The sequence below is a fragment of the Cyprinodon tularosa genome, unplaced genomic scaffold (assembly GCF_016077235.1).
Source record: "Cyprinodon tularosa strain WSP-4 unplaced genomic scaffold, ASM1607723v1 ctg1055, whole genome shotgun sequence".
In the NCBI taxonomy this organism is placed as follows: Eukaryota; Metazoa; Chordata; class Actinopteri; order Cyprinodontiformes; family Cyprinodontidae; genus Cyprinodon; species Cyprinodon tularosa.
The window spans coordinates 41459-53800 of NW_024037844.1; the positions used below are offsets into that span (position 1 = coordinate 41459).

General features: G+C 50.0%; 1 protein-coding gene across 4 annotated transcripts in view; it reads right to left on the reverse strand.

Annotated features, from left to right (window-relative positions):
• LOC119783888 (laminin subunit beta-1-like) overlaps window positions 1-12342 on the reverse strand; it is a 78833-nt gene that overhangs the window by 40366 nt on the left and 26125 nt on the right. For 2 of the 4 annotated variants that reach the window (XM_038285625.1, XM_038285640.1), the window contains exon 3: window positions 5462-5634. In XM_038285625.1, the coding sequence (XP_038141553.1) occupies window positions 5462-5634 (173 nt within the window). Of the gene's footprint in view, window positions 1-5461; window positions 5638-12342 lie in introns of all 4 variants that reach the window. The other 2 variants (XM_038285617.1, XM_038285632.1) reach the window with 1 other exon arrangement.

The following is a 12342-nucleotide window of genomic DNA, read 5'->3' on the forward strand; positions in this document are numbered from 1 at the left end:
TCCCCCCCCTTTATATTCTATGCCAACAGAATATTGGGACAGTTGGAAAGAACGACCTGGAATTACTGGACACAGATGACATCATCCCAAATCTTAAAGGTCAGAGAGCGATGGTCGCTCTGGTATATTCTACAGATATCATCGTCACGATCTTTACCAATACCGCTTCTGTTCTCTAATATGGTCGAGCCGTTTAGAGCGCCGTTCTGTCTGATCATCCGACATCCATGTTAGAACGCTGCTGCCGTCTTCTCAGGGTTGGAAACTTCTCATTTGCTTTAAACAAATGATATGGTTCCTACCAGGATCCATAAATCTAGATCTAGAAGTGTTGAATCATTCACCATAATTTGAACAGAGGAAAATCTGCAGAGACGTTTTCTGGCTCCACAAACAGAACGTTTTCCCTCAGATTTTGTGCTTTTATTTTGTATTTTCTACCATTTTCTTCATTTAGACCATAAAACTACTGATTGGCTTCTCTACCAGGACAACTGATGCAGCGTACCTGGTCATTTCCCTGACAGGCTGAGGGACGCCAGTGGCTTTGATTATCTACATAACCTGTCTTTATAATTTGCACACAGGAATAAACTGAATCTGGATGAATAAGTGAACTGATCTGATCTGTAGATCAGGGGATCTGGATCGACTGCATGAAGCGGACCAGCAGGGGTTCCTCAGACGAACTTCATGGTAAACTGCTATCAGAAACACCCACCGAGACATGGGTGATTGTTACTAATCAGCCATGTCTTGGTGGGTTTGCAGAGGATGGTGACAATGATCACAGTGGTGATCTTGATATTGAATTTCTGTTGATGCAAAAGCCCGAGGGCTGCAGAAAACAGCAGCGTTACGCTGAGACAGATACATCCAGTGGGATCTGCTTCCTGATCAGTTGGCATCTCAGTGAGCTAAACTCAACCATACACATTTCTCTGATTTTATTTGTGAGGGAATTAGAATATATTCCATTATTTTTCTGCAACCTTTTGAGCTCCTTCAGTTATTTTATTAAAAATCCAAATAGAATTAGTATTTTAGGTCAAAAGATGATCAAATTTAAAGGTTTAAATGATTTTAACAGACATATTGTCAGAAGCAGGGACATCTGGATGCAGTATTGAAGGTGAGACAGTCAGTAGGAAAGTTCAAAACATTTATTAAAATAATAAAAACTGAAACAAAACTGTGGAGCTGCAAGGAGGGGGGGGTGCAACCCTTCTCTGACTCTCTGGAGGGAGAAACACAGGTAAGTAACAAACAAAGATCATCTGACAGGAGATGATAACATGAGTGAGTCACAGTTCAGTCCATCTCCTTGTAAATGGTGCGATCCAGCCGATGGGCCGCCAACCAGACGCGGCGTGCGTCGCCCAGAATGCCCCAGATGCTGCAGCCCCAGAGACCAAGCAGGAGGCCGGTCCAGGTCAGGGGAAAACGGATCAGGCAGCAACAGTCCAGGAATCCAGGAGTCCTCAGCTGATCAGAAGTTCTGATCCACCGAGGAACAGATGGATCCTTGGTTCCAGGAATCCTCAGAGCGTTTTAGGCTGGTTCAGAGGCAGAGGGGTCCAGAGGCATGCCCAGACAGACACGCATAGAAGCAGACGGGCAGGCTCGGATGCAGACGGGCAGGCTCGGATGCAGACGGGCAGGCTCGGATGCAGACGGGCAGGCTCGGATGCAGACGGGTAGGCTCGGATGCAGACGGGCAGGCTCAGATGCAGACGGGCAGGCTCGGATGCAGACGGGCAGGCTCGGATGCAGACGGGCAGGCTCAGATGCAGACGGGCAGGCTCTGATGCAGACGGGCAGGCTCTGATGCAGACAGACACGCACAGAAGCAGAAGGCAGGCTCAGATGCAGACGGGCAGGCTCTGATGCAGACGGGCAGGCTCAGATGCAGACGGGCAGGCTCTGATGCAGACGGGCAGGCTCAGATGCAGACGGGCAGGCTCAGATGCAGACGGGCAGGCTCGGATGCAGACGGGCAGGCTCGGATGCAGACGGGCAGGCTCAGATGCAGACGGGCAGGCTCAGATGCAGACGGGCAGGCTCGGATGCAGACGGGCAGGCTCAGATGCAGACGGGCAGGCTCAGATGCAGACGGGCAGGCTCGGATGCAGACGGGCAGGCTCAGATGCAGACGGGCAGGCTCAGATGCAGACGGGCAGGCTCAGATGCAGACGGGCAGGCTCTGATGCAGACAGACACGCACAGAAGCAGAAGGCAGGCTCAGATGCAGACGGGCAGGCTCTGATGCAGACGGGCAGGCTCTGATGCAGACGGGCAGGCTCAGATGCAGACGGGCAGGCTCAGATGCAGACGGGCAGGCTCAGAAGCAGACGGGCAGGCTCAGAAGCAGACGGGCAGGCTCAGATGCAGACGGGCAGGCTCAGATGCAGACGGGCAGGCTCAATGGTCGATGATTTCAGCAGGACTTTAAACAGACCTCCTCCTTTGAGCCAAGATTACGGGAATAAAAGTGACCCTCTCAGCCAAAACCCTGAAGGCTTCGCTGAGAAGGACCAGAACCCGATCAGAAGAAAAGACCCTCTCAATCCGCTGGCCGCCAGCAACCAAACACAACCTTGGAACTAAACTAAAACTAACTAAACAGACCAGGAAACACAAAACTGATCTGGCCACGATGCCTCAGGCTGAACTGAATATAAAGGAACAGACGCAGGTGGATGAGATGATTGATGATTAGAAAACCAGGCAGAGTTAGGCAGGTGTGTGAAATGAACAGTTAAGGTGAGCTATCAGGGCAGATCATGAGCCTTTTAAAATGAATAAACTATTCAGTACCACAGAGGAGGACTCATAGAAAACAGTTTGTAGCATAAAATTAGGATGGAAAACGGTCGAAGTCACAGTCTTGTCAGCGAAAGGATTCCTAGTTTTTTAGAAGGAGGAGAGTGAGGGGAAAGGGGTGCCCTGGAGAAGAGGCCTGGAAGAGGGGCTCGGATAGAGCTAACGGGGGGGTGAACACAGACATGAGGGTAAGTTGGCACAAAGAGCCAGTGGATTCCAGGGCAGCGTCTCTTAATTAGACGGTTGTCAGGGGTGATTAAGCTGCCAACAGCGACGAGGCTATGAACACATGGAATCGACTCGCTGAGCCGGGAAAAGGAAGCAAACCCACAGATCTGCAGACACGCCAATTTCTTCCTGTGTATCACGTCATCAAATCGACACACTGACCTTCCTACTAATGAGGCTCCTGCAGTTTGTAATGTAAACTGCAGAGGTGCACGGATGCAACAGGATTCAACCATAATCGTTGTTTTTCTCCAGTTTCTTCTCTACCAATGATTTTTCTTCCTTCCCTCCTCCTATTTATGTCCCATTAGTCAAGCCTGGTCAGATTAACTAAAAGCTTTTTGCAGCCTAAAGGCTGCAGCTGATTCGACAACACTTCTTTGTTGTAGGTTTACAAAAAACAGAAAGTAGTTCCCTCCTCCCTCATTCAGGTTCCTTTCTATCTCCACCAAGGCTGTGAAACCCAGATTTTGCTGCTTTTATCACCTTCTGCCAAACACTCTGTTTGCCTCTCTGCGTTTACGCCCCTTCCTCACATTTCTTTCCCATCTTAGCAGATCCTGTCTAAAACCGGTCTAAAGCTTCAGATGTATTGACTCCACGGAGGAGCGTAGCTGAAAAGTAGACTTGAAAAGGAAACTAGAAAAAAAAGACCTTGGAATCTGATCGTGATGAGAAGAAAAACACCACCTAGAGAACAAATGTCCAACATGAGTGACAGATGAATGCGGGACATTCAGGCGCTGAAAGAAGCAGGTTTTCTGCAGACATACCAGGCTGTCACTGCATCCTGGCTCGTTCTGTTATAAGTACGGGTGTCGGAAGCCAGAGCGTCAATTACATTCACCTGGAAGTTACCAGCGGTGAATATTCCAGCCCTGAAGCGGTGGAAGTGCAGGCACCGACATGTCGGAGCACGGAAACGCATGGATGTGAGGGATGAATGTAAACACGACGGTGAACATGACAACCCCCCCCCCGAGGTATGGACAGGATTCAATCCATTAAAGAAGGGAATGCTTGTCAATAAAGAATGCTGTCCAGCCTCTTATCGACTGGATTCCTCCCAGCAAGAGTAAAGCTTTCTGTATTATTCTGACTCTCCTCAGGGAGGAATTTACCATCAGGCAATACCAGGCAATCACCTAGGGCCCCAAGTTACCGGGGGCCCCATAAAACTCTGTTTACATGTAATGTTAATACAACTATTCCTTATTTCTGCACATTAATTATGTTTTTGATAAAAATCCTTTGGCTAAAATGCCATCAGAACGCTGATAATGTTAAGTGTGTCTCAGCCCCCCCCTTCAGTGTCCACCATATTGGATCAGTCCATTTGCTGCACATGTTCAGAAAGGTCCAAACAGACAGCAGCAAACCATTTGAAAACAAACCATGCAAAGAGCAGTGTTGCCAACTTAGCGCTTTAGTCGCTATATTTAGCCACTTTTCAGACCCCTCTAGCACTTTGATTTCTAAAAAGCTCCTAGCGCCAAATCTAGAGACTTTTTTCTGCTACTGGAGACTTTGGAGACAACATCTAAAAGCAGCGAACTCTGCTCTCCAGAGCGAGTAGATTGGTAACCCCGCCTCCTGCTCTCCTCTATCTTGTCTGCTGTCATGATTCATGCAGCTATTATTTCATCCAAATGAAAAATGGAGAACAGATAAGCAGATCATGGCTTGTCTACAGTGAAAAGAAGGACTGGGTTATTTACTTTGGCCTTTTTGGAAACACAGGAAGGAGCAATCAGCTAAGTGAGCTTAGTGCTTGGAAAAAATCTTTCATTCCTTTAGAGACAGCATGAAAAGTCAGCTGAGTACAAAACATAGAGAGGAAAACAAGAAGAAAAGGGACAAGAAGAGAGGGACACAACCTAGAACAGATAATGGATGTCTATTCTATTAACATTTCTACATCTGGAGAATGGGGCTGTTTGATGTCTTCTCAGATCAGAGGGGCCCCTGCCTGTCTTTGCCTAGGGCCCCACAATTCTTAAATCCGCCCCTGGCTCTCATTTAGCACAGAGAAGAACAACAATCGCAGAGTTGAAAGATAAAAGTCAGATAGAGGGAAAGTCAAGCAGAGCTGCTGGGTTAAACAGGCTGACTGTGTGTCTGCAGCTGCAGGTCCAGGTAGCTGTGGAGAGGCGTCGCTCATCAGAGACACAAACAAACAGACAGATGATCGAGAGATTAAGTGGTGAAGAGTGATGGAGGAGGAGCGAGGACAGTTTGTCCTTCCTGTAAAGAAGGTCCTATGAACAGACTGATGACCAAGCTGAGACCTCACAGCTAGAGGGACTGCTAGCTTAGCAGAAGAACGTCTGGCAGCATTCACACCCTCCATGAGCAATAAGCCCCATTTCACCCCCAGCTTTCTGCAGGTCGCTGTGCTCCTCTTCCTCACCTGCAGGTGGCTGACGATGCAGAACTGCTCCGGTACCTCCAGGCCACACGTGGAGCTGGCCGTCAGGTTGGCAGCCCGTCCAATCAGCAGGTTTCCAGTCGCTGGGTAGCAGCTTCCTTCAGTGCAACCATGGGGGGTCGAAGGCAGCTCCTGCCCCAAAGCTCCAAGAGCTGCTGCTGGGAAGATAAAAAACACACAGAGGCTTAACAACCTCAGAGTTACACAGCAAAACACTGAAATCTAAATTATTTTACTAAAATAAGTGAAAGGAGGAGGTAGGTCACCCACCAGGCAATGATTTACATTTAAAAACTACCACATTGTCTTATTTAAAGAGCATATTATCAAATTATCTCATTTTAAGAGTAAAAATGCTCCTTTGGCAAAGTATCTTATTTACCTCCTCAAGTTAGTGATAAATACACTTAATTTAAGAAATGTTTCCTCATTTCTGGATGTTTTTTGCAGATTCTCCATCCGATGGCGTGGAGGATCCACTGACCTCCACCAAAACACCAGATCACACCCTCTGCTCCGGCCTCATGGTCAGGAGGACACCCATGTCCACCCATATCTTAAATTAAGTGTACTTACCCTTAATTTGAATAGATAAATGAGATAGTTTGCCAATTAAGTGACTATTTTTACTCTTAAATAAGATAATTTGATAATATGCACTTTATGCATTTCCTTTTTCATCACTCATCGGTGTCCCTATAGCCATGTCTTAGTATGTAAAGCTTTTGAATGAAAACAACACGCGACTGACGGAGGATGGAGGAGCTTCTATATCTGATCCAGAAACAACAGAGAGGCAGACATGCTAAGGCATGATGGGGCAGACATGGATGGTTAAAGATGGAATCAAAAGCATCTTCTGTGGAAAGCAGAACCTCAGCAGTTATAGCGGTAAGAAATACCTTCACAGTGGCTCTGTCATGGTTTTTCAATACCAGCATCAGATAGTAAAATAAACAGGATGTATCACACATTTTTAACTCTAGTTATACCGGACAGCATGATCTCTGCTCCTGAAAATGTTCTATCAGATTTACTCCAAAGAACAAGAACTTCCATCTCCTCTTCTGAAGGAGAACTAAAACTTTTTCTTCAGGACCTCAGTAGCAGGCAGTGGTCCGTTCTGATGCACGTTCATTCCTCATTCCATGTCCCTGTTTGATTTGCAAAGCCTTAATGAGTAAAACTGTTCAGAACCGGCTTTAGAGCTGCAGAAGAAAACCACTGTAAACAAATCTCAGCTCCTCCCACCATTAACATCTACAATGTGCTCCGTTTCAGTCAGCATCTAGTGTCCCTCTGGTTAGACTGCCTCAGGATGCAGCTAAACGCTCTGAGAGCCGCCATGCTAGTACTACAGGTTTACCCTGGTCCTTCCCTCAAACCTCCTAACCAAACATCTCCACACTGCACGCTGCAGATGCAGCCTGACACGCTTGATCCCAAGTGGGGTCGCGAGGGGTGCTGGTGTCTATCTCCAGGGGTGAGAGGCGGGGTCTGCCCTGGACAGGTCGCCAGTCCATCGCAGAGAGTCGGTTATTTTTTCCATTAATCAATTAATAATCAGATAGCAAAATGTATCCTAAAGAATATTTTTTGCTAAATTAAACCAGGTGAAACTAAAACTTTTCCACTTGAGAAGTTCTGGATAGAACATATTTACAGATTAAAATGTTTATTTTCTTAAATACAAAATGTTAAATTTCTTTATTTACAATTTTTGGTATAATTGCTGTTCAAGGTGGGTCACTCCGTCACCTAAAAGCATCTTTGAAAGTCTCTAAACTCCAGTTAACAATTAATCGATTACTAAATTAGTTAATTATTTCTATAATCGATTAATCCAATTAACTGTTTCAGTCCTAAGTCAGAACCAGAACCTCCTTCTTTATAAACCCTCAAAAAAGGTGAGGAACCCAAACGCTTGGTTGCAGATTTACACACTTAATGAGAGCCACTGTGAACCGAACAGCGCGGCCAACTGGACTGAAACCCAGAAGAACTGAACAGTTAAAAGAATCACATCATGATATTAACCATTACTGGAGCATATAGAAAACTACAGACTGTATTTTCATGAAAATGAAGAGATGAGGAGAAACCCAGATAAATTCAGCATGGACAGGCTGGAAACACTGGACCTTACATCATGTTCCTCTGGACAGAACATACCACTGCATGACTGACCTCAGCAGAACCACTGCATGACGCACCTCAGCAGAACCACTGCATGACCGACCTCAGCAGAACCACTGCATGACCGACCTCAGCAGAACCACTGCATGACTGACCTCAGCAGAACCACTGCATGACTGACCTCAGCAGAACCACTGCATGACCGACCTCAGCAGAACCACTGCATGACTGACCTCAGCAGAACCACTGCATGACCGACCTCAGCAGAACCACTGCATGACTGACCTCAGCAGAACCACTGCATGACTGACCTCAGCAGAACCACTGCATGACCGACCTCAGCAGAACCACTGCATGACCGACCTCAGCAGAACCACTGCATGACCGACCTCAGCAGAACCACTGCATGACGCACCTCAGCAGAACCACTGCATGACCGACCTCAGCAGAACCACTGCATGACCGACCTCAGCAGAATCACTGCATGACGCACCTCAGCAGAACCACTGCATGACCGACCTCAGCAGAACCACTGCATGACCGACCTCAGCAGAACCACTGCATGACCGACCTCAGCAGAACCACTGCATGACCGACCTCAGCAGAACCACTGCATGACGCACCTCAGCAGAACCACTGCATGACTGACCTCAGCAGAACCACTGCATGACCGACCTCAGCAGAACCACTGCATGACCGACCTCAGCAGAACCACTGCATGACCGACCTCAGCAGAACCACTGCATGACCGACCTCAGCAGAACCACTGCATGACCGACCTCAGCAGAACCACTGCATGACGCACCTCAGCAGAACCACTGCATGACTGACCTCAGCAGAACCACTGCATGACTGACCTCAGCAGAATCACTGCATGACCGACCTCAGCAGAACCACTGCATGACCGACCTCAGCAGAACCACTGCATGACCGACCTCAGCAGAACCACTGCATGACTGACCTCAGCAGAACCACTGCATGACCGACCTCAGCAGAACCACTGCATGACTGACCTCAGCAGAACCACTGCATGACCGACCTCAGCAGAACCACTGCATGACGCACCTCAGCAGAACCACTGCATGACCGACCTCAGCAGAATCACTGCATGACTGACCTCAGCAGAACCACTGCATGACTGACCTCAGCAGAACCACTGCATGACTGACCTCAGCAGAACCACTGCATGACCGACCTCAGCAGAACCACTGCATGACCGACCTCAGCAGAACCACTGCATGACCGACCTCAGCAGAACCACTGCATGACTGACCTCAGCAGAACCACTGCATGACCGACCTCAGCAGAACCACTGCATGACTGACCTCAGCAGAACCACTGCATGACCGACCTCAGCAGAACCACTGCATGACCGACCTCAGCAGAACCACTGCATGACTGACCTCAGCAGAACCACTGCATGACTGACCTCAGCAGAACCACTGCATGACCGACCTCAGCAGAACCACTGCATGACCGACCTCAGCAGAACCACTGCATGACTGACCTCAGCAGAACCACTGCATGACCGACCTCAGCAGAACCACTGCATGACCGACCTCAGCAGAACCACTGCATGACTGACCTCAGCAGAACCACTGCATGACTGACCTCAGCAGAACCACTGCATGACCGACCTCAGCAGAACCACTGCATGACCGACCTCAGCAGAACCACTGCATGACTGACCTCAGCAGAACCACTGCATGACCGACCTCAGCAGAACCACTGCATGACTGACCTCAGCAGAACCACTGCATGACCGACCTCAGCAGAACCACTGCATGACCGACCTCAGCAGAACCACTGCATGACTGACCTCAGCAGAACCACTGCATGACCGACCTCAGCAGAACCACTGCATGACCGACCTCAGCAGAACCACTGCATGACTGACCTCAGCAGAACCACTGCATGACCGACCTCAGCAGAACCACTGCATGACCGACCTCAGCAGAACCACTGCATGACCGACCTCAGCAGAACCACTGCATGACCGACCTCAGCAGAACCACTGCATGACCGACCTCAGCAGAACCACTGCATGACGCACCTCAGCAGAACCACTGCATGACCGACCTCAGCAGAACCACTGCATGACCGACCTCAGCAGAACCACTGCATGACCGACCTCAGCAGAACCACTGCATGACTGACCTCAGCAGAACCACTGCATGACCGACCTCAGCAGAACCACTGCATGACCGACCTCAGCAGAACCACTGCATGACCGACCTCAGCAGAACCACTGCATGACCGACCTCAGCAGAACCACTGCATGACTGACCTCAGCAGAACCACTGCATGACTGACCTCAGCAGAACCACTGCATGACCGACCTCAGCAGAACCACTGCATGACCGACCTCAGCAGAACCACTGCATGACTGACCTCAGCAGAACCACTGCATGACCGACCTCAGCAGAACCACTGCATGACCGACCTCAGCAGAACCACTGCATGACCGACCTCAGCAGAACCACTGCATGACGCACCTCAGCAGAACCACTGCATGACTGACCTCAGCAGAATCACTGCATGACTGACCTCAGCAGAACCACTGCATGACCGACCTCAGCAGAACCACTGCATGACTGACCTCAGCAGAACCACTGCATGACTGACCTCAGCAGAACCACTGCATGACGCACCTCAGCAGAATCACTGCATGACTGACCTCAGCAGAATCACTGCATGACTGACCTCAGCAGAACCACTGCATGACCGACCTCAGCAGAACCACTCCATGACTGACCTCAGCAGAACCACTGCATGACTGACCTCAGCAGAACCACTGCATGACTGACCTCAGCAGAACCACTGCATGACTGACCTCAGCAGAACCACTGCATGACCGACCTCAGCAGAACCACTGCATGACCGACCTCAGCAGAACCACTGCATGACCGACCTCAGCAGAACCACTGCATGACTGACCTCAGCAGAACCACTGCATGACTGACCTCAGCAGAACCACTCCATGACCGACCTCAGCAGAACCACTGCATGACTGACCTCAGCAGAACCACTGCATGACCGACCTCAGCAGAACCACTGCATGACCGACCTCAGCAGAACCACTGCATGACTGACCTCAGCAGAACCACTGCATGACCGACCTCAGCAGAACCACTGCATGACCGACCTCAGCAGAACCACTCCATGACTGACCTCAGCAGAACCACTGCATGACTGACCTCAGCAGAACCACTGCATGACTGACCTCAGCAGAACCACTGCATGACCGACCTCAGCAGAACCACTGCATGACCGACCTCAGCAGAACCACTGCATGACCGACCTCAGCAGAACCACTGCATGACTGACCTCAGCAGAACCACTCCATGACCGACCTCAGCAGAACCACTGCATGACTGACCTCAGCAGAACCACTGCATGACTGACCTCAGCAGAACCACTGCATGACCGACCTCAGCAGAACCACTGCATGACTGACCTCAGCAGAACCACTGCATGACCGACCTCAGCAGAACCACTGCATGACCGACCTCAGCAGAACCACTGCATGACTGACCTCAGCAGAACCACTGCATGACTGACCTCAGCAGAACCACTCCATGACCGACCTCAGCAGAACCACTGCATGACTGACCTCAGCAGAACCACTGCATGACCGACCTCAGCAGAACCACTGCATGACCGACCTCAGCAGAACCACTGCATGACTGACCTCAGCAGAACCACTGCATGACTGACCTCAGCAGAACCACTGCATGACCGACCTCAGCAGAACCACTGCATGACTGACCTCAGCAGAACCACTGCATGACCGACCTCAGCAGAACCACTGCATGACCGACCTCAGCAGAACCACTGCATGACTGACCTCAGCAGAACCACTGCATGACTGACCTCAGCAGAACCACTGCATGACTGACCTCAGCAGAACCACTGCATGACCGACCTCAGCAGAACCACTGCATGACCGACCTCAGCAGAACCACTGCATGACTGACCTCAGCAGAACCACTGCATGACTGACCTCAGCAGAACCACTGCATGACCGACCTCAGCAGAACCACTGCATGACCGACCTCAGCAGAACCACTGCATGACCGACCTCAGCAGAACCACTGCATGACCTGACCTCAGCAGAACCACTGCATGACTGACCTCAGCAGAACCACTGCATGACCGACCTCAGCAGAACCACTGCATGACTGACCTCAGCAGAACCACTGCATGACCGACCTCAGCAGAACCACTGCATGACTGACCTCAGCAGAACCACTGCATGACTGACCTCAGCAGAACCACTGCATGACCGACCTCAGCAGAACCACTGCATGACTGACCTCAGCAGAACCACTGCATGACCGACCTCAGCAGAACCACTGCATGACCGACCTCAGCAGAACCACTCCATGACTGACCTCAGCAGAACCACTGCATGACTGACCTCAGCAGAACCACTGCATGACCGACCTCAGCAGAACCACTGCATGACCGACCTCAGCAGAACCACTGCATGACTGACCTCAGCAGAACCACTGCATGACCGACCTCAGCAGAACCACTGCATGACTGACCTCAGCAGAACCACTGCATGACCGACCTCAGCAGAACCACTGCATGACCGACCTCAGCAGAACCACTCCATGACTGACCTCAGCAGAACCACTGCATGACTGACCTCAGCAGAACCACTGCATGACCGACCTCAGCAGAACCACTGCATGACCGACCTCAGCAGAACCACTGCATGA